The sequence below is a fragment of the Marmota monax genome, unplaced genomic scaffold (assembly GCF_021218885.2).
Source record: "Marmota monax isolate L192 unplaced genomic scaffold, Marmota_monax_Labrador192_F-V1.1 WCK01_AAM20220418_F8-fsc00046, whole genome shotgun sequence".
Classification (NCBI taxonomy): Eukaryota; Metazoa; Chordata; class Mammalia; order Rodentia; family Sciuridae; genus Marmota; species Marmota monax.
The window spans coordinates 822787-850263 of NW_026692486.1; the positions used below are offsets into that span (position 1 = coordinate 822787).

General features: G+C 35.9%; 1 protein-coding gene across 1 annotated transcript in view; it reads right to left on the reverse strand.

Moving 5' to 3' along the window:
• Slc44a5 (solute carrier family 44 member 5) overlaps positions 1–27477 on the reverse strand; it is a 349441-nt gene that overhangs the window by 113326 nt on the left and 208638 nt on the right. The window contains exon 2 of the mRNA XM_058578926.1: positions 3599–3647. Within this exon, the coding sequence (XP_058434909.1) occupies positions 3599–3647 (49 nt within the window). The remainder of the gene's footprint in view (positions 1–3598; positions 3648–27477) is intronic.

Genomic DNA, 27477 nt, shown 5'->3' on the forward strand with positions numbered 1-27477 from the left:
TTTTTCTTGAATGTCATGTGATTTTTTTTCCTATAACATTTTCCTCATATTTTTCTATAATAATGTAACCTGCCTTTATATATTAAAGTCCCCTTTACAGATACAGGCTTCATACCAATTATTTCAACAACAAGCAGATACAAGAACTACATAATCTTAGGAGACAACACCGTGTTATCACAATAATTTGAGATGTCTCCTTGATGACAGTACTTTGAATTCCCAAGAGATGTGATGGGAGTCGACACAGTCTTTATGTGCTCATCATTGAGGCCTGAAGCTGAAGCCTTCCTTTTGTGAGAATTCAATCACAGAATCATGGAGACTCAGGATCAAAAAGGACCTGAAGGTCATTCCATCCATCTCCTTTATGTGAATGAATCCCCACTACAACATCCCTAGCAATGGCTCTTCACTCTCTCCTTGAACCTTTTCATGTTAGTAAATTTTCAACCTCATCAATGCCTCAGGTAAAAATAAATGCATCTTATTAAATGTCAGATAGATTTTCTACCTTGTATTATAATAGTTATTTTCAGTATTGTGAACCCTATCATTTGACAAGTACAGCTCATGGGCTCTTCATCTGTCTTGTGAATAAAGGAAAAGAGGTACCAGGGTAACCTACAAGGCTTTCCTTTCTATATACCTACACATATGTATGTTGCCTCTTCCCAAAAGGGGTCTTAAATGAAATGATTTAGCACACCTGGATGCAATAGAATTATTAAAATAGAAATAGAAATTCAAAGTCTTGAAAAGAGATTCTTGGCTCAAAGGCTAATACAGTTGCTGGCATTGAAATTAAATATACCAGTGGGTTTTCTACAAGTCAGTGCAAAAAGAGAAACTGTGGATTACACATTTCTCCTTATCTAACAGAAGAAATTTCCACTAACTAAAAATTTTTCTTACTTTTAAATTACTAGAGAAATTTCTCATGTATCATTTTATAAAAGGGTTTTTATTTCTTAGTTTTCGCTGTGTGTTCATTCCCACCCTCTAATGTACTACAAAGAATAGTGTTGAACTCCCCTTTCATTCTAACCACATCAATCCAACACTGATTCTGGTGAATACAGAAGATGAAGCATGGGGCCTAGAGACCTACTTTTACAAAAGGGGCTGGGAAAACTTTAAATTATCAACATCAGTTTTTTTTTTTTTTTTTCCATGGGTCAATAGCTCCCACACACTCAATTCTTAGGGGATGGGAACAAATGAGACAATAGTGACCAGGAACAAAATGCTGTCTGTGTGACCAAAAAGGTGAATGGAGCATGGTAGACTGACATGAGTGCAGGAAGAGTTTGCAGTACAGCCATAAGGCTCTGGATCTCTCATGAAAATACCAACAAAGCATAAGATGATACTATGCCTGGCTCTTCTGGGAGAGACAATACAGAGACCTGGGGGTTTCTAATCTGTTTGTTTTCTTTTTACCTAGGTTTCTACCCAGGGCAAGCATACGATATATCACTGAGAAACCTCCCCCAACCCCTCTTATTTGTTCTTCTTTTTTTTTAACGTCATAAATTTATTAGTTGCTCAAAACATTACATTGATCTTGACATATCATATATCATACATTAATGTCCCAATTATATTCCCAGTTAAAGCACTCTAGAGCCCTGCTACCTGAAAGAGTTACAAATGGGCCTGCTGTGTCTTCCTATAGTCATGGCCCTGTGGCTTTGGGATATGGTTCCCCTGTTCTTTGATTAGAGGTAGGGGAGGTATGCCCACAGAATGACCATTTCACCTTTTCAGGTCTGGGTGGTCCTTGGGGCATCCAGAAAGGCCTGAGGTGAAAATAAATTATTTTCCTCACAGTGACCATCACAGTTGTATAGGATGTACCTGGACTACTGGTTCCATCATTAAATACCTAATATAACGATGGATTGCTTAATAACAGGGATATGTTCTGAGAGATGTGTTGTTAGGCTATTTTAGCATTGTATGAATACCATAGTGCACTTTCATAAACCTAGATGGTATAGCCTTCTATACACATAAGCTATGTGGTATACATGTCATGTTTACTTCTGGGCTACAAACCTGTACCACATGGTACTGTATGGAACACCATAGTCAACTGTAACATAATAGTGAGTGTTTGTGTGTTTAAATGTATCCAAAAATGTTTGCTCCAGCATCAGCACAAACATGTGAGCAATTGCACTGGGACATTATGACATCACTAGGTGATTGGAACTTTTTGGATATATTATAATCTTATAGGATCGCTGTAGTGTGTGTCCCTTGTTGATTAAAATGTTATAATGTGGCACAGGACAAGAGCAGAAGACAGTGAGATCTCAACTTGCCTACATAAAATCAGTGAGGCCCTAACTCCACTGCTTTCTGTATGGTTAGAAAAGATACACCTGTGATCTATGTTTCCTCTCTCTAAATGTGGCAGCTCATTTATTTAATTATTAGTGTTGAATCTCAATTACATCTAGAAGTCCCTTGAGGACAATAGGCTACATTCAGTCCTCACAAATTAGTCATTGTAAAATAAATGCAACTACAGCAAAAGAAACCGCCACATTGAATGAAGCTGTGTGACGATAGACCAAAAAAAAAAAAAAAAAGTACTCGGTATTACCAGAGAAAGAACAAAACAGATTTCAGACTCTTTCTAAAGAAGGCATCTATGTTCTAAGTGTACCTGTGAATGATTTGGCTTTTTTTCAGAATTAGAGTAAACTGAATACACATCTGTTTAAAGCTGGCATATCACAGGCACATAATAGTCAATGCTCGTGTGCATGCTATTGACTGGCAAGTGCAAATGAGCATGCTGATCATTACTGCACATCACTGTTTATTATGACATATGACTGCCAAAAATCAAAATCAAAGCTAAAACAGCTACCAACAGCATCCTATTCACTTCCTATTTAGCCATTCCATCCCACAAATCCTCTTTTGATTAGCAAGAAGCCTGAGAGTAGAGGGTAAAAATAAATAAGAGGACTAGAATGGCTAATTTTAAAATGCCATACAACCTTGGAGGAGGGGGAGCACCAGCTGAGTTGAGTACATATTTCTCTTGAAGCATTTTAAAATGTCCTAAAGTGTACATGCTATATTGGTAAATGATAGTCTCTAAGACAGCACTCTGCTTTTGGAAGCTGAGTGACACAAACCCATGGCATGGAAGAAGAAGTTGGCATAGCAACTCGGCATTTGCAACAATGAGTCACAGAGTACACAGGTGCATAAAACAACTACTTGAATATGTTCTCTTCACCACAAGATGGTTAAATCTCAGAAAGCATTTTTTTGCTTGTCTTTTTTTTTTTTTTTTTGCTTCTTCTTTTGAGAAATACAAACTCTAGTTCTGATAACTTAAGGCAGTTCCTTAAGACAGTTCTTTGCTGAAGAGGAGAAAAGTTATTCATGACCCATGGGAAGATTTATTGTCTGTATTTTCCCTATATAAAATAAGTTGACATTTAGGCAGAAATAAGTCATTTCCATCTCACAACAGATACAATTCTCCATTGACTGGAAAATGGTATACCCAAAGTAAGCTTTCTGTGTTTGTTAAAAAGAAAAATACATTCACTGGAAAATAACTGCTTACCTCTCGACAACAGGCCTCCTGAATTCTGGCTCAGATGACTTTGATTCACCTGCATTTAAAACAAAGAACTTTTTAAGCATATAAGCCAGTGATATGGCAAGTAAATAAATACAAAACATTAATAAACATGGTTCTACATCTTGGCTAATCCACTGCTCTGGGCAATGTGGAGCTCTTCCTTTGATCCAGTGAAACATCAGGGGTACTTTGATTGAAGTTGTCAGTTCCTTTTTCTTTCTCCATCTAGAAGCAAAACTAGGAAAAGTGGGTAAGGACCATGTTCCATGCACCTGTGAAGACACCCTCTCACTGTATTGAGTACCAACCCTGAAGAGTGGGTCCAAGGTAGCAAAACTTGAAGCCCTTCTGACCTTCAAAGCTCTCCAATCATTTGCTACTGCTTAGTGTTCCTGAGGACTTAAAAGGTGCACAGTGTAATGTGAGGAGTCTACTTATCCCAGATTCCCCTGTGCTCTCAGCAAACAATAGGTTAGGCTTTCCTCCAAGAAGGTCCAATGCTAGTTCCTGTTGGTTTCTACCATATTGGCTGAATAATACATAAAATTATTATTATATAAATGCTATTTTTCATTGATTTTTAAAAATCTACTGGAAGACTTCATGCCATTTGGGAAGATACCCTAGTCATTCATTATTACATTAGGATTGTAACATAACACTCTCATCTTTAACAGTATAGGTTCTTTCAGAATAGCTTTTTTTTTCTTGGCACATATGCTATAGCAAGTAACAGTAACAAGCTCTGAAAGATTTCTCCTGGCCAAATGTCTACATTTGCAATCCCCAGCCCTGGCTTTTCCTTGCACGCACTTGCACCATGTATTGTAGGGGTTTATCACTGTAAGAAAGGTTGGTCCAGAATTGAGGACAGGATTTTAAAAGGAACTGGGAAAAAGATCTCTGTTATCAGCAACCTGCCCTTGCCTGTGCTAAGTGGAGAAATTAAGCCAGAGAACTCAGAGGCCTCTTCAGAGTCATCACACTAAGAAAAGAACATCAGCAAATGAAGGACAGATTTGCAATGGAAATCCAAGAGCCACGCAGTAAGTGAATATTGTATGAGGCGAGCTCTGAGGATATGGGGAATATACATTAGGCATGATCTTATCTTAGAGACCTTATAATTAGTTAGCAAGACTGACATATTGATTCTTTGAATAAATATTTCTTGAGAATCTCTAAATACCAGGCTATGTGTAGCAATACTTGAACCAAGAATACGCCATGTAAAACAATTAACAAAGTACTATATTTTATGTTGAATATAGTTTGAATGCTTGTGCTCTTCCAAAATCTGTGTTCAGAAGTCCCAATGACAGTTTTAAGAAGTGGGGCCTATTGGGAAGTGATTAAGCTATGAGGGCTTCACCCTTCATTCTCATGAATGGAAGTAACACTGTCATGAAAAAGGATCCTGAAAGCCTTCTGGTCATCTCTTCTGCAAAGTTGGCACCTTCCACCATGTGAAGACACAGCAAGAAAATATCATGTTGTAAGCATATCAATCAGATACAAAATCTGCCAGTGCCTTGGTCTTAGACTTCTCAGCCTCCAGATCTATAAAAAAAATTCTGTTGTGTATAAGTTACGCAGCCTAAGGTATTTTGTTATAGCCACAGGAATAGACCAAGATGTGGTAACAAACCTAAGTATTACGAGACTTCTGAAAAATGTACATTTCTCTTCAAAGACTAGAAAAGTCAAGAAAGCTTCGTTTGAGAGTTAGGTTTTTTGTAAAAGACTGGAACAAAAAGAAAGGGAAAGGAGAAACATTCTGGGTTGATAAAACAAGAATTCCATTATATTGATTATCACTATTTATTGACCACTTACTATGAGCTCCATGTGGAAAAAAGGCATTGCTGAGCATCAGAAGATTAGCAAAATATACTTTCTGTCTTTTATGAGCCAACAAGGAGAGAAAAGAAAAAATTACACAACTAATTACAATAAAAAGCAGAATATGATATCACAGGAAGGGTTCAAAGTCAGTGTTATGAGAGTCACAGGGAAGAAAAGGCCACATTCTGTCAAGGAGATCATCAAGGAAAGGTTCATAGAGCCACAATATTTTAAATGGACAAATAAAGTTTAGACCTGTAGAAATGAATAAAGTCACAGAGGCGGGAGTGTATATGTGTTTATGGGATTGGTGAAAAGATCAACCCAACTGAGGTGATGGATAATAGGATAGGAAGATAGCAAAATAAAGCTGAGTAGAATGTGTGGGACCAGATTACATACAGCCAAAAACAAACAAACAAACCAACAGGGATGAGGGAGCTGGGAGTGTAGTTCAGCGGGTAGAACCTTTGTCTAGCATGTGCAAGGCCCTGGGTTCAGTCCCTGGCACCAAAACAAACAAACCAGGAATGGAATTTATTTCATACATCATAGACTACAGGGAGCCCAGAAAGATTTTGAACAAAGTAATGACATAGTAGTAGCAGTGTTTAAAAGCAATCTCATAACAACCTGCATGTTATATTATAAGGAACACAATCTAAGGGTGTAAGAAGCAATCTATTTATTAGAAGTCATGTGAGCCACTGCTCAAGTTGTGGTAAGGTAATGGAAAGAGATTCAAGGTTCATCAAAAGCAACAGTGTAGCTTAGGGCCCAGGAGTAAAGGCTCTGTGGTGAGGCTGCCTGCTCACTGCTGTCCACTAGCAGGTGCCTTTAGAAAGTCATTTCACTACTAATGTCTTGGTTTCCATGTTTGTAAACAGGAATGATAATAGTATGTGTCCCGTTGTGCTGTTACGATGATTAAATTAACTGATTAAATTAACTAACACCTGTAAACGTGCTTAGAATCACTCTTGAACTTCCTAAGTCCCTATAAATGCTTATTATTTCTCCTGCAGTTACATGAAAAAAGATCAATAGAACCTGAAGAATGGTGAGACCAAGGGTAAGAAACAGAGAAGTCAAAAATATCCCCAAATCAAGTGACTACAGATCCTCTGAAAACTAATTCTCCATCATTCCTGGTTTCTTATCCAGTTTTGAGGAAAAGTTCGTGCTATTAAAACAGTAAGTGGAATAATTTGTAAAGTGGTTTTAAGGAAAAAATCATGGATTGGGTCTTGATTCCCTTGAGTCTGAAGTGACATCCAATTGAATGTTCAATCAACTGGAGTTAAGAGATCAGAGCCTTGAAAAGAAATCAAATCTTGAGATATTTGGAAACCATAAAACTTTTGTCTTAAAAAGAGACAAACTCCACAAAGAGCCTCAGGATCTGTTAGTTTTAGGATCATATTAAAATGACAATAACAATAGTATTTAACATGGTTTTAGCATCAAGGACGAAGCACTGTCCTGCTGGCTTTCTATGTGTTATTTTGTTTACTGTGTCAAAATAATCTTATTGTGTAAGTAGGTTAGAAATTATTATTAGACTCACAGATGTAAAAAATGAGGCACAGAAAGGCCAAAGAACATGTCCATATCACACAGCTGATAAATGAGCCACCTGAGATCCATATACTGCCCAGTCTATTGTAGACAAGCTGATACCAGTGTTGTGCCCTGCAATTCTGCCTCCAAGGGAAAGTATGTGAAAACAGCCTATTTGAGACAGAGTCCCTACACCAGTGCTAACTTCTCTGACACATCATCAGCTTCTCTTGTTCAGATTACATGTCTGACTCTGCCACATGTGACAGGTAATTGTAGAGATGTCTAACTCCTCCTCTGTGCTCCCAGTACACACAGCTGGGTCTCTTGCAGTAATTCTTCTCACTTGTGCCTGAAGCCTGGTCATGGACACCTAGTTCTGGTTTGGACACTGGACTCATGCTGGACCAGGATTGTAGAGTTAGGGCAGGAAATTATACTCAGTAGGAGATGGGAACTATAAAATATAAACTCTGAAGGCCAGAGATGCAGAGAAATCTGGTTTGGGGAAAGAAATTACTGAAGAAAATGTACGAGAGCAGTAGAGATGGAATTCCTGGTGGCCTTTAGCTTCTTGGTCTAGTTTCCACCTAAGGTCCAGGGTTGAGTTTTGTAAGCTACATGAACAATGCTATAGGCCTTATACTGAATTTTCTTCCTTCCTTCCTTCCTTCCTTCCTTCCTTCCTTCCTTCCTTCCTTCCTTCCTTTCTTTCTTTCTTTCTTTCTTTCTTTCTTTCTTTCTTTCTTTCTTTCTTTCTTTGGCTTATTTTATGGTGCTACAGATCAAGCACAGGGTCTCATGCATGCTACACAAGTGCTATACCCCCAACCTCTCTCTTTTCTTATTTCTAATTCAAATTGAGTATCTGCAACCAAATAGCCTACAGATTATTCACTCTCTCTTTTCTTGATTTCCATTTCAATAATTCTTTGTGTGTGTGTGTGAGAGAGAGAGAGAGAGAGTGTGTGTGTGTGTATATAGGTACCAGCAATTGAACCTAGGGGTGCTTACCCACTAAGCCACATCCCCAGCTCTTTTCATTCCTTATTTTGAGACAGGGTCTTGTAAGTTGCTTAGGGTCTTGTTAAGTTGCTAAGGCTGGCCTCTAACTTGTGATCCTTCTGCCTCAGCCTCTCGAGTTGCTGTGATTACAAACATGCACCACCACACGTGGGAACAATTTATTTTAACAACATTTATCTTTGCCATGAACAGATAGTAGGGATATGAGGATGAAATCTTCAATATGAGTCTCCTTTATGAATCTCAAGGTTGAATAAGAAATATAAACTTAAGATATAATGTCAAAACTGTGTGGGAAGAATCGTGATACAAACATACAGAGAGTACCATGGAGCACAGAGGGGGGTCACAGATGAACAGGATTCACAAGCTCCTGATGGACACAAGCTGCAACAGCACTTTCTTCCCTTCTTCTGATTACACCATTTGACTGAGCTCTTTCACTTTGACTTTGAACACCAGTATTATTCCTCATCCTAGGTTCCTGTTCTTAAATCATGATATATATTAGCCTGAATAGTTAAAGTGCCTCACAAACTTTTGGAGCTTCATTTTCCAACATCCCCACAACACACACACACACACTCACACACACACACACACTCACACACACACACACACACATTGAATGCTCCCATTCTGTAGATCTGGGGTGAGCCTGGGAATCTGAAACTTTAAATGTCTTACCACATGATTCTGAGGCAGAGCAGTTTGGGGCTCCCCTAAGCTGAATTTCATAAACTCTGTCCTAGTTTATACGAAGTCACTAATCTTAGCTTTACACAGCAGACCAATCCTAAGGGAGCAAAGGAAGAGAAAGGCAGGCCAAGATGATATATATGATGGGAAACACTGTAATTGGGAATAAAAAGCAAAGTAAAAGTCATGGGAAGTCCACATAGAACACTCAAGCTGGGTATGGTGGTGTATGCCTGTAATACCAGCAGCTCAGGAGGCTAAGGTAGGAGTATTGTGAGTTCAAAGCCAGCCTCAGCAAAAGTGAGGTGCTAAGCAACTTAGTGAAACCTTGTCTCTAAATAAAATACAAAATAGGGCTGGGGATGTGGCTCAGTGGTCAAGTGCCCCTGAATAGTGAATGTTTATTCCTACCAGGGTCTACTATCCTGCACAGGTTCACATGGAATGCCATGGGAACTGTACTTCCTTCAGCCGAGCTGTACAACAGCCCTGGTTCCCAGTAATTCTGTGAAGTATGCCATTATTATCACTCCATTTTACCACTGAGGGTTTGAGGCAGAGAAGGGTGAGCTGATTTATACTCGTCCACTCACCTAACAAGAGGGGACGGTAGGATTGGAAGGCAGACAGGCTGACTCCAAAGCCCATGTTGAATCTCGTTGAGGATCTTAAAGTAATTCCACAGATGAGTGGGGAGACGGGACAAATTGAAAGGGGTTAACAACATATCGATCCTGTAATTATCTGCTTTTTACATTAAAGATAGGTGAAACTAGTTTATAGGTACTTAGGCCAGCTTCCAGTTTTGGTGTGATATGAACCTCACCAAGTGAAAAAGCAGATTGCAGTGTAAGTGGAATGCCATTGTCCAAGCTGCCTGAAAAGTGGATACTTTCTGATTGGAAATGCTGGCTCCTTTATATTTTCTTTGAAAATACAAAGAAACCACAGTCAGATGATAAGATTTAGCTGATTCCATGCAGTAAGACAGCTGGAAAGTTATGACTTCACTCTGCCCCCATGTGCTGGCAGAATTTGTATTGTGATGCAAATTTTTTATTTCCTGCAAATCAATACAGGGCAGTGCTTTTACAGGGTCCCTCACATGCTGTAATTGCATCTCTGGAATAAATAGCCTGAGAGGCTGACTAAAGAGCCACAATGCCTCACTGTCAGATGGCTTAGCTAGTTGAACATAATTCATATTTCTCATTTAAAGAAAATGAAAAAAACCCTAAAATTAGATAATATTTTATAAGCGTCTTAATCTTATTTGACTTTTTGAGCACCAAAATTATTAGGACAATAGAATCATTGAAAAGCATTTATTAGAGACAGCCACAGATTTGTTATTGTAGTTAACAGTTTGCATTGTGCTCATTCAATGCAATTTCCTTATACTAGAAATAATTCACAAAGATTAAGGAAATAGTCCAGGTAATTAATTCATTCTTGGGTGAAGATTTCACATGGCTCAATTGAAAACACATGGGAAGATAAAGCAAGCAGTCATGCTCACACAGATACTTTTTTTTTTTAAAGAAATCTGTTTCTCAAAGAAAATAACAACATAACTACCACTGATCAGTATAAAAATAAAAATTCTAAAACGTTTAGTTTTGTTCCTTCAGGAACATTTTCATTTGGCTAACCTAATATGATTCAGAAAGTGAAAGGAGAACTAACTTAAGTACGTGCTCTAGGACCAAAGAGACCCATTATGAGCAAGCAAGTCAGATAACCCCCTAAAAAGCATGTAAGAGCGGAATAGTACAAAATTCAAATTTGCTTTAATATCCAACAATAGCCAGTGGAGAACTGTGAATAATTAAATACTTGTTTTACGTTATTTTCCAGATATGTCTACTGTATTGTGTCTATAAAAGGGGTCAGTCATTCAACTAGAGAGGGATTCCCTTTCCTTCTAAGTCTCAACAAAGGATTAAAACCATATTTCTTGTCATTTCTTAGAGGATGAGGTTCCCTTTTTTCAACCCAAAACACCAACGCACATGGCTCTTCATGATCTGACCCATCTCTTATTCCATCCACTTCAAACTATTCTAGCAATTCTGCACTACTCGTTTCTTTCCCCACGTCAGGTGTTTGGTAGAGCCTGTTACTTCTGTTAATATGATTTCCCCTCTTTTTGTTCACTTGGCAATGGTTTAACAAAGTCTAGACTTCCCCTCACAATTTCTCCACTCATCATCAAGAAGATAAGGAGCGACATTCTACGGGCCACTGTCCTAGTGGGTAGAAGCCACCACTGTTGGAGACCAATGCTGAGACCCTTCAGTTCAGCCCATCCCAAGGCAACTAATGATTCCTTTCATCTCTCAGACACACATACTTCTATTCTTTGCATTGTTGTATTTAACACACTGCATCAAAGGCATTGGTTTACAGGCTTTGGTGGACATAATGATCTCCCAAAGAGGTCCACATCTTAATCCCCAGAATCTAGGAATATGATACTTTACACAGGGAAAGTGATTCAATTATGGAACATTAGCTGCATGAACCCAATGTCATCACAAGGGTCCTTAGAATGGGGAAGAGGGAACCAGGAAAAAAAGGAAATGGGACAAGAAAAACAAGGTGGGAGTGATGTGATGTACATAAACTGCAATGGCCATTGCTGGCTTTGCGATGGAAGAAGATAAGCAGCAGCCTCTAGAAGCTGGTAAAGAAAGCAAATGGATCCCCTGCCCACACCCTGTGCCTCTAAAAAGGAACACACCCTGCCAATGCCAATGATCTTGGCTCATTGAAATGGATTTTGGATTTCTGACCACCCTAATAGTATAATAATAAATTTGTGTTTTTTTAAGCCACAAGTTTGTAGTAATTCATTATCACAAAACTAATGAGAATGACCATGTCTCTTAATGAATTAATAAATAGCTCCTTCAGGGCAGAAACTAGACTTTAGTTATTATACAATTCCTATTGCCTTCATTAATGCCTGGTGTATACATAATAGGCACTCCACAAATACTTATAAGATATATTTTAAAAGAATGTCAATATTAGTTTGAAGTCTCATATCTTTAATTTAGGTTATGAAAATACAAATAGGGGCTCAATCTTGAAAATCACCCGCTAATCATTTTAGATAGATTTCCATTTGGATTAGAGGCAAGATAATAGACTCCTAGAATTACACTGATGTAAAAAATCACTCCCCCATTTAGTGGCACCAACACTAAATCAGCATTCAATTTGTAATGTTAAGATCAGTAGGAGTTAACACAGGAAGTAAGGGATGGAAATAACCCATACTGGTGAATAAAAACTGGATATCAAATTACCTGGAATCAAATGCCATCTCTATCACCTACCAGCTATATGTTCTTGGGAGAATTACTTTTTTCCTCTCCAAACTTCTATTCTGTGATCCATAAAATGATAGTAGAGAGAAGAAAAAAACAATTTCTGCCTTCAGGGGAGACTATCATACATGGGAATTATAAAATATATGTTACCTTAATAACCAAAGTAGATCAGAGTAGAATTAATACAACCCAACTTTGATTGAATTGACATGTTGGCTATTAGTGACAATAATTTTAGAAAAGTTTCAGTGGCAAATTCAGCTATAATATTTATGGCATAACTTTTTTGGAAAAGAGGAATTTTAAGCATGTTTAGAGAAGAGAATATGTCATGTGGGAAAGCTGGACAAGAGTGCATGCTTAGGTGTAATAAAGAGCTCAGAGGAATCAGGTTTGTTATCAGGAGCTGGTGCAGGATTCACTATGCCCCTGAAGTCTTCTGAAAAATAGTACCATTGTCATGTGTTTATATATCTGCAAGATGCAAAGGAAATAGGAACATTAAAGCAGATAAACCAACCAGGAGATTGCAGGGATATTTAAGACATCCGATTATGGGTGGTGACTGAGGCTATAGCAGTGAAAGGGGATGAAGACATTCTAGAAGCATTACAGAAGAATATATTTGGTGGGGGTGAAAGAGGGGGCATGGTACCATGCTTCATCGCCTAACATTGACAATACCTCTTGCAGAAAATATGCACGTTCCAGGAACTTATCTCAGGCAAAAACATGACCCCACAGTGGACATGATAAGATTAATGGAAATGCAAATGAGAAGCCTTCAGCACTGACTTCAATCCAAATAATTCAGTGGCATAATAATCGTATGATGGTTGTTTTATCCCAATATGAATAACGTCCTAAATGTATAAGGATGGTAAATCCCTCTGTATTATATCAAGAATGTCAAATCTCCTGTTTTAAGAAAGAGTTTTTAATTACAAGGGTGGTTCTTAAATGGTTTGTATCACTGTTTGAAATAATTTGCCCTATATGAAAACAAATCACAAATCACAATTCATTTATAACCTTAGAAATAATACCTAAAAGGAACAGCTTCTGCTTTCACAGAGCAGTTAAAAGAAAGCACATATAAAGCACTCAGGCGTCTTCTTAATAAACAGATTTTATAGGCAGCGCTGAAGGATGCACATTTGGGGGCATTGGAAATGCACTTTTGAAAAAATGATTTTTCTTGACTACTGTGACAAATCAGTGAATTTGTGCTATGGAAGAGCCATGAATTATTGGATAATCATACATCTTCTCAAAATAAATAAAATTCTGGATCAATATTGATGTAAAAAGAGAATCTGGAAGCAAACAAGAGCATGAATTGAGTTTGAAGGTTATCCGCTTGGGTTTTTAAATATTTCTTTCTAGCCGTATTTGTATTTTATTGCTAAACATGAAGCACTCAAAAAAATGACCTATGACATACTCTAATTACATTGGAGTAACTCCTTATTTTCATTGGGTATGTACTTCATTATTACACAAGGCCCTTTCTCCCTACCTCCTAAGAAATACAAGAACAATTTCACAACCAGTGATGGAAAATGAACAGCATATTTACTCATTCTAAATATAAAAATTAGTGACTTTACCTTGCCTTCCCATTTACCAAGTTCAGGAAATAGCACAGAAAATTGACTACAGGCTGAGGAAAATGATAGTTTTCACCATTACATAAATACAAAATTAACTTTGACAGGGAAGGAGAAAATTGTCTTTTCAGTTATAATTGAGAAAAAAAACTTTCCATTAAACTTAAGAGTAAACACTACTGTAGAAAAACATCAAGAATTTGACAATTTATCACAGTACATAAAGCAGTTTGGTAGCTAGAGAACCCTTCTTCCCTGCTTCCTCATATCACCCACAGGTTATTGATGAGAACAAAATTAAACTGCTTATCAACTCTGATTTTTGCCACAACTCAAGAAGATGGAAGATAATAATTGCTGAAAAAAAAAAAAAAAAACCAACCCTGCAGTATAGGAAAGAAAACATGTATTTGCCCATAATTTCTATGCACAATGCACCACATTCCAACAAATAAAAATTATAGGTGGAGTACACTATTAGATTCTGTACCGTGTGGATGCCTCTATCTATGGTATAATTGAGGAAAATTTGTGGTAAATAACAGTGTCTCACCAATGGGTCAGGACAGCCCTTTAGAATTATAAATAGGGAAAACAGCAGAGAAGAGGGACAAACACAACCTATTGCATGACTTACCTTGAATAGTTCTAAAAGAGTAAGAGAAAGAGACCCAAGGCTCAGGGTAGTGGTGATGTATGGGTTATAGAACAAGACAATCACTTGGAATGTCTGAGGGTTTAACCACTCCCTTCTGGAGTCCTGTATCTCTTTGAATGAAGTCGGTGTCCTGCCTGGACTTTATACTGGTAATTCTATGGAGCATAGGTGAGGCAGAAATGTTCATTTTTTTTTTTGGTCACAGATTTTTCCATAGAGATTAAACATAATATGAGTTCATTGCTAAAAGAAAAACTTTGGATTCATTTTTTTATATTCTGTATAAATTTTAAAGAGGGAAAGAAAGACTCAAGAAGGAAAATCTAGTACTGAAAACAAGGGATTTCTCTCATTCTGAAAAATACGGTAGAAACATTTCTTTCTCTTTCTCCCCCCAACCCCCCAGAAAAGCAAACAAAAAGTATAGATGTAAAACTTGAGGAATGTGTTCTTTAAAGCACCTGAAAGAAGCTGACAATAAAGAGGCAAAATATCAGGCCAAAATCTAATGAAAGTGAGAACCCAGAGAGAATACTACTAAAGCCAACATAGCCTAAAAGATGTCTACGGTCTTAGCAGGCTGAAGGAGAAGGGAGCACCACAGACAGAGAATGCCTGGCTCATGGAGCTTCCTACCTAGCTCTACCAAAAGTTCAGCACTGCATCAGAGATGGGGTGACCCACTGGAGCCACACAGCACACAGCCTCTCAGAGATGAGTGTGGCTTGCCACGATGCCAATCAACTTGTTTGCTGCAAAACCCCTGCCACACTAAGAAACAAGACTCCTCCCACTGAAACCTTAGCCCTGCCTTTGATGTACTTACTCCCCCTTAAATAGAGAACCAGAGCCATTTTTTAGTAGTCCAGTTCCAGGTCCTAACAGGACTGGAAGACCTCTCAGGAGCTCCCTTTTATATCTAATTTCTGTCTCTGTCTCTATTTCTTTCTAATTCTTTCAGACTTTCTATTTCTCAGGCAGTTCACACCTCCTGAGCAGGAATCTACCCTGGTGAAGTGCTGGCTGCCCCTATGATAGCTCTCTCGCTCTCTCTCTCTCTCTCTCTCTCTCTCTCTCTCTCTCTCTCACACACACACACACACACACACACACATTACATAATGAAACAAAACAACTTGAAAGAACTAGATAATCATCAAATGGAAACAAACCCATAAAGTCTTCAGACATTTAAAATACTAGTTCCGGATTACCAATAACAATGTTTACTGTTTTTTAGAAATAAAATACGAACTTGAAAATAAATATGAAACACTATAAAATTATCTAGCAGATTTAAAACTGAAGCCAGTTGAATCTGGAAGTGAAAACCACAATAAATGAAGTGGATAGCTCTGTGTATAAGTCTGACATCCAATTGCATAGAGCAGAAGACAATTGGCAAACTAGAATGTAATTCAAAATAGATTACTTAGAATTCAGCACAGAGAAACAGAGGGATGGAAAATATTGAAGAGTTGCTACACTGAGGATGGAGTGAGAAGTTTCAACATACACCAAATCATATCATCAAAAGGAAAAATCAGAGATAATGGGGATAAGCAATGAAAAAGATAACAACAAAAATAAATAAATAAACTGCCAACATAGGATTCTATATGAGTGGCAATATGTCCAAGGGAAAAGGTGAAGTAAAGATAATTTCAAGAAAAACAAACAAACAAACAAAAAAGAAGTTGTTTGCCATCAGCAGACCCTCACTAGAACATTTTGATCAAATATTTCTGAGAGAAGAAAAAGCAGGCCAGATGGAAGATGTTTGATTAAAGAGGAAATACAGACTTATCGATGACTATATAAACCAATAATAATAAAGACTTGTAGGATTAAACAAGAGAAAATTATGTCAATAATAAAACATAATCCAAGAGTTGATGCAGTATAGGCTTTTTTTTTTTTTTTTTTTTGTATTGTGGAGAATAAGGCCATCAAAATCATCTAAAACACAGAACAGTAAGGGCATCTGGAAACACCATACAGGTGATGTTCACTGCATGGACTGAATGCTGTGTTTCTCCTAAACTGGTACATTAGAGCCTTCACCCCCACAGTGAAGATATTTGAAAGGGTTCTGAGATTCTATTGTACAGATGAGATCATCAAAGTAGATTCCATTGATGGGATTATGGCCTTAAAAAAGAGAAAAAGAAACCAGTTATCTTTGCCATATGAGGATACGGCTAGATGATCATTTTTAGGCCCCAAAGAGGACACTCAACAGAAACCCAATTTGCAAGCACCTTTATCTCAGATTTTTCAGCCACCCAGATCTTCTGTTGTTTAAGCCATATAGATTTTGTTGAGGCAGTCTGCTCAGACTTGGGCATATATAAACTCAATTTTATTGACTATTATATTAAATATAAATGAACAAAAAGTACCTGTAAAAGATAAAACTTGTCAAACTGGAAAAAAAAGCAAAATGCAACTATATGCTATATGTGTCTCCAAAAATAAGAATAGAAAAATAGAAGCAAAAGTATGAAAATGAGAAAAGTGTAAATAAACTACAAACATAAAAGCATTGTAGGGAACTTCTGAAAACAGAAATGATAGTAAAACACAGTACTAGCAACAGAGAATCATTGCAAGTTTCAATCAACCAGGAAAATGCAATAATTTTAATTATGAACTTAATAAAATCTAAAAGGAAATGTATAGAAATATAAGGAGGAAAAGACATTTTTATTCATAGTAGAGATTTTGACACACTTTCAGTATGTTTCAGTATAATTTTAGCAAATACTAGGATCAAATGGACAAAAAGATCCCTAATTGTACTTTCTATTTAATAAATGGTAATGGTACAATAGATATCTTTATGGAAAAATAATGTTAAACTTGCAGCCCCCATTTTTCATTAGACACAAAAACAAATTCCAGACAGAAAGGCTGAAAGTGAAAGGTAAAATTACAAAACATCTATGGCCTCAGAAGGAGGATTTATTAAGGGGGAAAAAAAGATAGCAGTTAAAACTGCATCTTTTTGTAGGGAGACAGGAGGACGGTGTTTCACATCAGGCATGGAAACATCAGGCTTTCTTCCTGCTATTGCACAATTTCTTCCTGCTATTATACAGTAGATGTTCTAAGTTACAAGAAAGCAGCACCAAATATCCAGATGTTTCCCACTCCACAAGAAGCACCCTCTCTTGAGTGTGGGACTCGGCATGCAGAAAGCCAGGAGTAGTGGTTCTGAGAGTCTCCCACTGCAGTCTGAGATTCTAACATTTTCCAAAAAAGATAATGAATAATGAATTTAATTACAATAAAAATAAGAAATTTTGTTCATGCAAAGATTCAATAAAGGAAGGGACAGTATAACCATAAAGGATGCTTGCAATACCTGTATTTTTGAATTGATAATATAAAAAATATATAAATAGCTCCTATTTTTTAAAAGAGCATAATTTAAAAGCAAAGGACTTCACAGGAGAAAGTCCAAATGTTCAATAAATAACTTAGTAGTATTGGGTTTCTATAATTAGGAAGATGTAACTTAAAACCACAAAGGAAAACCACTATATGCCAACAGTGATGTGCAAAAAAATTAAAATCTTGATAATTATACATTGACAAATTTGTGAATTAAAGGGAACTCTTATTCATTACTAATAAGAACAAAAATTAGTGGAAATATTTTGAAATTGTTCAAATAGTTCAGGGTCTGATTCTATGATAGAACAATTTCACTCTTAAATATATGCCCCAAACTTCTACACATGTGCATAAAGATACACATATAAGTTTCATGGTAGCATCATTTTTAATAGCCAACAATTCAAAAAAATTAAACATCCATCAAAAAGTAGAGTTTCCCTCTCTTTCTCTCTCTCTCTCTCTCTCTCTCTCTCTCTCTCTCTCTCTCTCTCTCTCTCACACACACACACACACACACACACACGTAGGAAAATAAAAGTCTACATTTTCCAAATAGTAAGCCCAATAAGTCCAAAATAGAATACCAATATTATTTCAGAGACTCTCATAATTTGGGTTTGGAGGCTTCATCCATTCAGCGAATCAACCATTTAAGGGAATCTGCTCTTATCTTGATTACAACTGCAGCCTTTGTAATTGTAACAAGTTACTTCCCTAACAAAGATCTCATATGCTGCTATACATGAGACTATATACTGATCATCATATAGTTTCTGTTCATTGTCTGCCATCCCTACTACAATATTGGATCTACAAGGACAGGCTTTATCTATTTCATTTCCTACTGGAGGTCCCACCAGTCAGAATACTGTCTGGCTCAAAGTAGATGCTGATTAAATATTTGTTATGAACAAATAATGCAATGTATCCTAGAGCTGGATTTTAAAGTTTTTGGTGCTGGTACTTTTTATTCACTCTATAACATATGCAGGTGACAGTTATGATTTTCATAATGCTGCTCATGCAACTATTGGCTAGAACACATTATAAAATTGACTGAAGAAGCGCTCTGCATTCACATTTCAAAAACCTGACAGACAGCCAGATTTCCAACTTGCATTCTGCAAAAACATCATGATGATGAAGTCACAGGGTAGGATTAATAGGCACACTGCCTGAGCACTTTCCAGTCACTGGGGCTGCTTCAGTGATGTTTATGTCAAGTCATGCCTCTGCTCTGGTAGTTAAGGATGGATGGCCCCTCCAGCCTTAGCTGCTTCTTCTTTTTTTTTTTTTTTTTGGTACCAGGGATTAAACTCAGGGGCACTTGACCACTAAACCACATCCCCAGCCCTATTTTGTATTTTATTTAGAGACAGGGTCTCACTGAGTTACTTAGCACCTCAGCCTCAACTTCTTAATGAAGGAATAATATGGGGCAAGATGGAACCTGTGCTCAACATGTTTCCAAGGACTCTTCTTCTACACTTCATTCACTTCAAGGCCTGCAAATCAATACTTTACCTTTCTCTCACTACTGTTCTTAAAATAACATATTTTAGAATCCAAATGGAACTTAGTTATGTGATTTTAGAGCAAAGTTTCTACTTCTAAAGAACACATTTAGCTTCTACTTGTAGAATCACTGCAGTTATCTGTCTCTTTAGCCATAAATTTCCCAGACCATTCTCATGCCATAGGAAATTCTCAGAGGACTGGAGAGTACATCCCAGAGGGAATCTTTATGGGAAGGTCAACACAACTATATGCAAGTGAGTACTCCAGGCATTCTGAACATAATTCAGATTATAGCCAATTCCCAATCATTTTGAAAGCCTCTGATGAATGAGATACCAGAGCTAAGATAGAAAGAAGAGCTTTCAAATTTAAATGATTGGCCAATGGCCCACCGACTTTTGAGCTCTTCACTAAAATCTTCTAGGTCATCTCATTCTGCTAAGCATTCTCCAAACTCTGAGATATCATATCTGACTCAGGTTCATTGGACAAATTTTGTTTCAAGTGAAAAAGAGCTCATTTTCTGTTCCTCTTTCCTGTTTTGAGACGGTCCAATTTAAGGATAGTCTACCACATTGTCTGCTTCAGCAAACATTAAAACAAGTGAAAGGCTGAGAAATATGTCTCCATTTTGTCTGAATTTTATACCCATTTTTCGATGTCCACTTTTCCCAACCTTAAGTTATCAGAATCATGAATGAGAGGTTGATAAAGTGTCTTTTTTGTGGTGATAAATTTGGAGAAAACTTCTAAATTATTGTATTGTCTATGTTTACTTAACAAAGATTTTATATACATATTCTAATTCTGTAAATTTCATAATAAAATGAAACCAGGGTTGATACACAAGAAGAAATAAAGAGCTATTAACTAATGTCAAAGATAATTATACAAAACAATTATAAAACTCTATTGTTTGGCTTATAACATAAACAATGTAGTAGAAAGAAAGCTAAACAAGATGAAAAAATGTCATATTCTAGTCCTATCTTTTACTTAAAAAATAGTCTTGAAAAAGTCATTTTGCTTTCTTATATTTCAGGTTCTGTTAAAACCTGGATATAATCCATAAACTAGTTACATTGCAGTTGGGAAAATCAAAGAGATCATGATGTAAAATCATTTATTAAAAGTATGAGACATTTCCACAAATGTGAGTGTTATGATTACTGTTTTACTATTATATAATAAACAATGCATGCAAGAGGCCTGACACATAATAGATCCTTAACAAAAATTATTTCCCTTCTTCTTCCCCACTTTGCTCCTAAGATTCCAGATATATTTTATTTCCATATCCATACATACCACTCGCTTTGTCTTCAGTTGTCTCACCTGTGAAAAGTTAAAGAAAGAGGATCATCTTTATGCCTTTCTTTCTTAACTGTAGCTTCTGGAGGTTTTCTTTCTCTTTTTTTTTTTTTATTAATTTTATTTTTTTTTATTGTTGGTTGTTCAAAACATTACATAGTTCTTGATATATCATCTTTCACACTTTGCTTCAAGTGGGTTATGAACTCCCATTTTTAGCCCTTTTAAAAATTATTTATTTTTGCATTACAATTCTTAGTACACCATAATACCATAATTTTTCATATCTCTGATTATATAAAAGATATATTGAGACCAAATTCACATCTTCATTCATGTATATTGTATAATGATGAGGCTTTCATTCTCCAAAATAAAGTGTTTTCACATATCTCAGCTCTTGAACTTGAAGGACCAGGCAGCTTGCAATACACTTTATTGACAGAGAGCCCTTAACATATGAAGATGTCCTAACCAAAAACTTCCCTTTAAGTTCATTTCAACCACTAAAAGAGGTTTCTCTGAGTATTGAATAGAATTGATTTTATTTCTTTGAGCATTTGCTGTGCAAGGCACTGCCAGGGACATAAAGATATATAATAAACAGCTTCTCTTATGAAAAATAATTCCAGTAAAGAAGCAGAAATAAACAAATGTATAATTACTGCAATAGAAAAAAGAGTTCAGAGTGCTCCAAGAGGAGAATAACAAGGTCTCAGAAAATGTAAGGGAAGGGTAGTTCCTATTCATTTGTGAAACCAGTAAAATCTTCACAAAAGATGTAACATGAAAGATAGCTGCTGAAAGAGGGGAGAGAGACTATTCCTAAAAGGTGGAGGGAGAAAAACCTGAGATGGTGAAATTCAGTGTGTCTGGGAAAGAGAGCATATACCATACAGCAGGGAAATGGATAAATATGGTCATCACTAGTTTCAGCTGAAGACACATTCAGATAGCTAGACTTTACTTTCTTACTGATTTGAAACTTTATTTGTGCTCTCAAAATGCATTTCAAGAACTTACATGCCACATCTGTTTCTAGAAAAATTGTTCCAGAATTTAAGAAATTTTGAAAAATAACTCCTTTAAAATTGAATACAGCTTTTGCACTAATCTGTTTCTAGTTCTGTCCATCTTCAATGACACTCACACACACATATGCACATACACGCACACAGAGAAAAACCTGTAATCTTATGCTATCGCTTAGGAAATCTTGTTATCCTATAAACTACTTGATCTCATTCTAGAAACTACTTGATCTCATTCTAGATTCATAGTTGACAAACTTAGTAAACATATATAGAGAAAAATAGAACAGAAAACAGGCAAGAGTTTAGGCAGCCAAGTTTCTCCAGCAGACAAGTACTTGAAAGTGATATAAACCAAGAATCAACAAAAGGGTTGGTATATCAAACTAAAAAGCTTCTTCACAGCAAGGAAACAATCAAAAGTGTGAAGAGAGAGCCTACAAAATGGGAGAAAATCTTTGCCACCTGCACCTCAGATAGAGCATTAATCTCCATGAAATATAAAGAACTGAAAAACTTAACACCAATAAAAGCACAAATAACCCAATTAATAAATGGGCAAAGGAACTGAACAGGCACTTCACAGAAGAAAAAATATGAATGGTCAAAAAATATATGAAAAATGTTCAACATCTCTAGCAATTAGAAAAATGCAAATTAAAATTACACTGAGATTTCATCTCACTCCAATCAGAATGGCAATTATGAAGAATACAAGCAACAATAAATGTTGGCAAGGATGGTGGGAAAAAGGTACACTCATACATTGGTGGTACTGCAAATTGGTACAAACACATGGAAAGCAATATGCAGATTCCTAAGAAAACTTGGAATGGAACCACAATTTGACTCAGTTTTCCAACTCCTTGGCCACATCAATATTTATAGCAGCTCAATTCACAATAGCCAAGTTACAGAACCAACTTAGGGCCCTTCAACCAATGAATGGATAAAGAAAATGTGCTATATATACATAATGGACTATTAGTCATAGAGAAGAATGAAATTATGGTATTTGCTATTAAATGCATGGAATTGGAGAATAACACACTAAATGAAATAAGCCAATCCTCCCCAAATCAAAGGCCAAATGTTCTCTCTGATTTGTATATGCTAACTCACAATAAGGGGGAGTTAGGGAAGAATAGAAATACTTTGGAGTAGACAAAGGAGAATGAAGGGAAAGGAGGGGGAATGGAATAGGAAAGATAGTAGAATGAATCCAACACTACTTTCTTATATGCATACATGAATACACCACCAATGTAATTCCATGTCATATACAACCAGAAGAATGAGAAGTTATACTCCATATATGTATAATATGACAAAAGACATCCCACTGTCAAGTAAAACTAATAAAAACAAATGAATAAAAAATACAGTGAACATGTGGATCTAAAAAAGTATTCACTCCATATTTGGTAGATAAATTACCCTTAGCTACTGTCATACGAAGGCTATACTTTACATATATAAGACTTCATTTAATATGATTATAGCATGAAAAAACAAGTTTTGTATTGTTATCATTATTTGAATTTTTTCCAGATTTATTATGGTTTACTGGCAAAAATTTTTTTTAGATATTTAAGGTATACAATGTAATGATTTAATATTCATATACATTGTGAAATGGTTGCTACAACCAAACCAACTATCTGTCACCTCACCCAGTTATCAGTTTTTGTGTGTGTTGAAAACACTTAATGATCTACTCCCTTAATAAATTTAGAATACATAATATAGTATTTTAACTATAATTACCATGCCATATTTTATATCCCCAGAACATATTAATTGATTTTTGAAATTGAACTAACTTTATTTTAAAATTAATATTACTTTGACTAGTCATAGTTGTGTACATTTATGGGGTACATAGTGATGTTTTGATGTATGTATACAATGTGGAATGACTGAATCAAACTAATTAACATATTCAGCTTGTTTATCATTTTTTGTGGTAAAACATTTGAGATTTACCTTGCTAAGCAATTTTAAAATACACAGTACATCATTTTTTACTACAGTCACCTTGTTGTGTAGATTTGAAAAATTATCTCTTGTGTGTAATTAAAACCTTGTATCCTTTGACAGCAGCTTACCATTCCATCTCTTTCCTATCCTCCTCTATCCACCCTCTACTTTATAAATTTGTTTTTATAGAATGCAAATATAAGGAGATAATGTGGTAGTTGTCTTCCTATGTCCAACTTACTTCACTTTGCATAATGCCTTTAGGTTCATCCATGTTGTTGAAATTTACAGAATTTCCTTTTTTCTAAAACCAAATAGTATTCTACTATGTACACCACATTGTCTGCACCTCCTTATCTGTCAATGACACAGGTTGATCCTATACCATGGCAACTGTGAATAAAACTGCAATGGACATGGAAATGTGGATAATTCTTTGACTTACTGATTTTAATTCCTTTAGATATGTACCGAGATGAGGAATTGCTGGATCATATGATAATTATATTTTTAGTTTTTTTTTGTAACAATCACAGCATTTTCTTTAGTGGATACACTAATTAGCATCCTCACCAACAATGTACAGGGTTCACTTTGTTACACATCCTTGCCAATATGTATCTTTCATCTTTTTGATAATAGCCAACAAGTGTGAGGTGACATCTCACTGCAATATTAGTTTGTATTCTCCTAATGAACATTTTTTTCATATACTTGGTGAAAATTTATGTTTTCTTTGAGAAATATTTGTACAAGTCCTTTGCCCATTTATTAGTTGGGTTGTTTCCTTGCTATTGAGATGTTTGAGTTCCTTTTCTCTTGCCTCTTCTTCAGCTATGTATTCCTGGAAATTTTTAGGAATTCCTAGTGATAGGAATTTTTTAGTTTCCTTATAATTTCATAGGACTACCATCATATATATGTGTCCACTGATGACCAAAATTTCATTATGTGGTGTATAACTACAAAATCAAGGAGGGTGATGCCTACCACTTTGAATTTTTTGCTCAAGAATTTTTTTTTAATTTTTCAAAGTATTTGTGGTTTTGACAAAGGGTTATTTTTTCTATTCCTTTGAAAAATGACACTGGAATTTAGATAAGAACTGCATTTAATCTGTAGATCACTTTTGGATGGTATGAAAAATTTAATATTTCTTATAATCTATAAACACATGATATATTTTTATTTATTTGTGTTTTCTTTAATTACTTTTGTCACTGTTTTTAATATACAGATTGTTCATTTCTGAGGTTAAATTTATGCCTAAGTCGTTTTTGATTGTTGTTGCCATTGTAAATAGATTGTTTTGTTTTCTTTTCAGAGAGTTTGTTACTAGTGTGCAAGAATGTTAATTATTTTGTATGTTAATTTATTTTCTACAATCTTAGTGAATTCTGTTCAAATGTTCTAACATTTTTCTGGTGGAGTCTTCACAGTTTTCTATATGCAAGGTCATATTACCAGCAAAGACAATTTCTTTTCTATTTTTCCCCCCTTGGGTATCAGGGATTGAACTCAGGGGCATGTGACCATAAGCCACATCCCCAGCCCTACTTTGTATTTTATTTAGAGACAGGGTCTCGCTGCGTTGCTTAACACATCGATTTTGCTGAAGCTGGCGTTGAACTCACAATCCTCCTGCCTCAGCCTCCTGAGCTGCTAGCATTATAAAGTGCACCCCAATGCCCAGCTAGCAAAGACAATTTCACTTCTTCCTTTCCTATTAAAATGACTCTTATTTCTTTCTCTTATCCCATTGCTCTGACTATATTTCCAGCGCTATGTTGAAAATTAATGGGTGAGAGTGGGCATTCTTTATTATCTATAATTTTAAAGAAAGCTCCAGCTTTTCATAGATGAGTATGATGTCAACCGTGGGTTTGTCATATATGGCCTTCATTGTGTCAAGGTACATTTTCTAAATATCTAATCTGTTGACAGTTTTTTTTAATCATGAAAGGGTAACAAATTATTTAAAATTCTTTTTTTGCATTTATTGCACTTATTGGTGACTATATGGCATTTATCCTTCATCATGTTCATGAGATTATCAGAGTTTTTGATTTGCATATGTTGAACCATCCTTGTATTCAGGGATAAATACTATTTGATCATAGTGGATGATTTTTTCAATGTGTTGTTGAATTCAGTATTCAGGGATAAATACTATTTGATCATAGTGGATGACTTTTTCAATGTGTTGTTGAATTCAGTTTGCAAATATTTTGTTGAGGATTTTTGCATTTATGTTTATCAAAAGTACCAGTCTACAATTTTTTTTCTTGTACTTTATTTTTATGGTTTTGGTATCAGGATGATGCTGAGATCATGAAATGAGATTGGAAGTAGTTCTTCCACCTCATTATTTTTGGAAGAGTTTTAGAAAGATGGATATTCAAAATTTTGGTAGAAGTTAGCTATGAGACCATACAGCACTGAGTTTTTGTTTGATGGATGATTTTTTTTATTAATTATTCAATCTCATTACTCATTATAAGTCTCTTCAAGTTTGTTACTTCTTCTTGACTCATCCATAGTAGGTTGCATATGTCTAGGAATTTATCCTTTTCTCCTATTATCCAATGTGTTAGCAGATGGTTGCTGGTAGTAGTAGTTCTTCTGATTCTTTGTATTTCTTATGATTTCTTTGAATTTTGTTGTATTGTACTTTCCCATCTTTCATGATGATTTTATTTATTTGTGTCTTCTCTCTTTTCTTCTTAGTCTAAGAGTTCACTGATTTTATCTTTTCAAAACAAGTGCCTAAAGACCTCCCATATTCTTGAATAGGCAGAATTAATATTGTCAAAATGGCCATGTTATCCAAAGCACTATACAGATCAAATGCAATTCCTATTAAGGTTTCAATGACATTCTTCATAGAAATAGAAAAAGCAGTTATGAAATTCATTTGGAAAAATAAGAAGCTGAGAACAGTCAAAACAATTCTTAGGGGAAAAGTGACACAGAAGGCATCACAACACCAGACCTTAAATTATACTGCAGAGCTACAATAACAAAAAGCATGGTATTGGCACACAGACAGACATAATGACCAATGAAACAGGATAGAAGACACAGAGATATATCCACACAAATAGTTATCTCATACTATACAAAGGCACCATAAACATACATTGGAGAAAAGATAGCCTCTCTTCAACAAATGGTGCTGGGAAAACTGGAAATTCTTATGTAGCAAAATGAAATTGAATATCTCTTACCTTGCACAAAACTCAACTCAAAGTGTATCAAGGACCTAGGCATTAAACCAGAAACTCTATGCCTACTAGAAGAAAAAGTAGGCCCAACTCTCAGCCATGTAGGCTTAGGAAACAACTTCTTCAAAAAGACCCCTAAAGCACACGAAGTAAATTCAAGAATCAATAAATGATATGGCATCAAACTAAAAAGCTTCTTCACAGCGAAGGAAACAACCAAGAACATGAAGAGAGAGCCTATAAAATCTTCACCACCTGCACCTCACCTCAGATAGAGCATTAATCTCCAGGACATATACAAAGAACTCAAAAAACTTAACACACACACACACACACACACTAATGCAATCAATAAATGGGCTAAAGAACTGAACAGGCCCTTTACAGAAGAAAAAATATAAATGGTCAAAAAATACATATACAAAACTATACCAAGATTCCATCTCATCCCAGTCAAAATGGCAATTATCAAGAATACAAGTAACAATAAAATTGTTGGTGAGGATGTGGGGAAAAGTTACACTCATACCTTGCTTTTGGGACTGTAAATTGGTGCAACCACTATGGAAAGAAGTATAGGGGTTCCTTAGAACACTTGGAATGGAACCACCATTGGATCCAGTTATCTCACTCCTTGACATATACCCAAAGGATTAAAA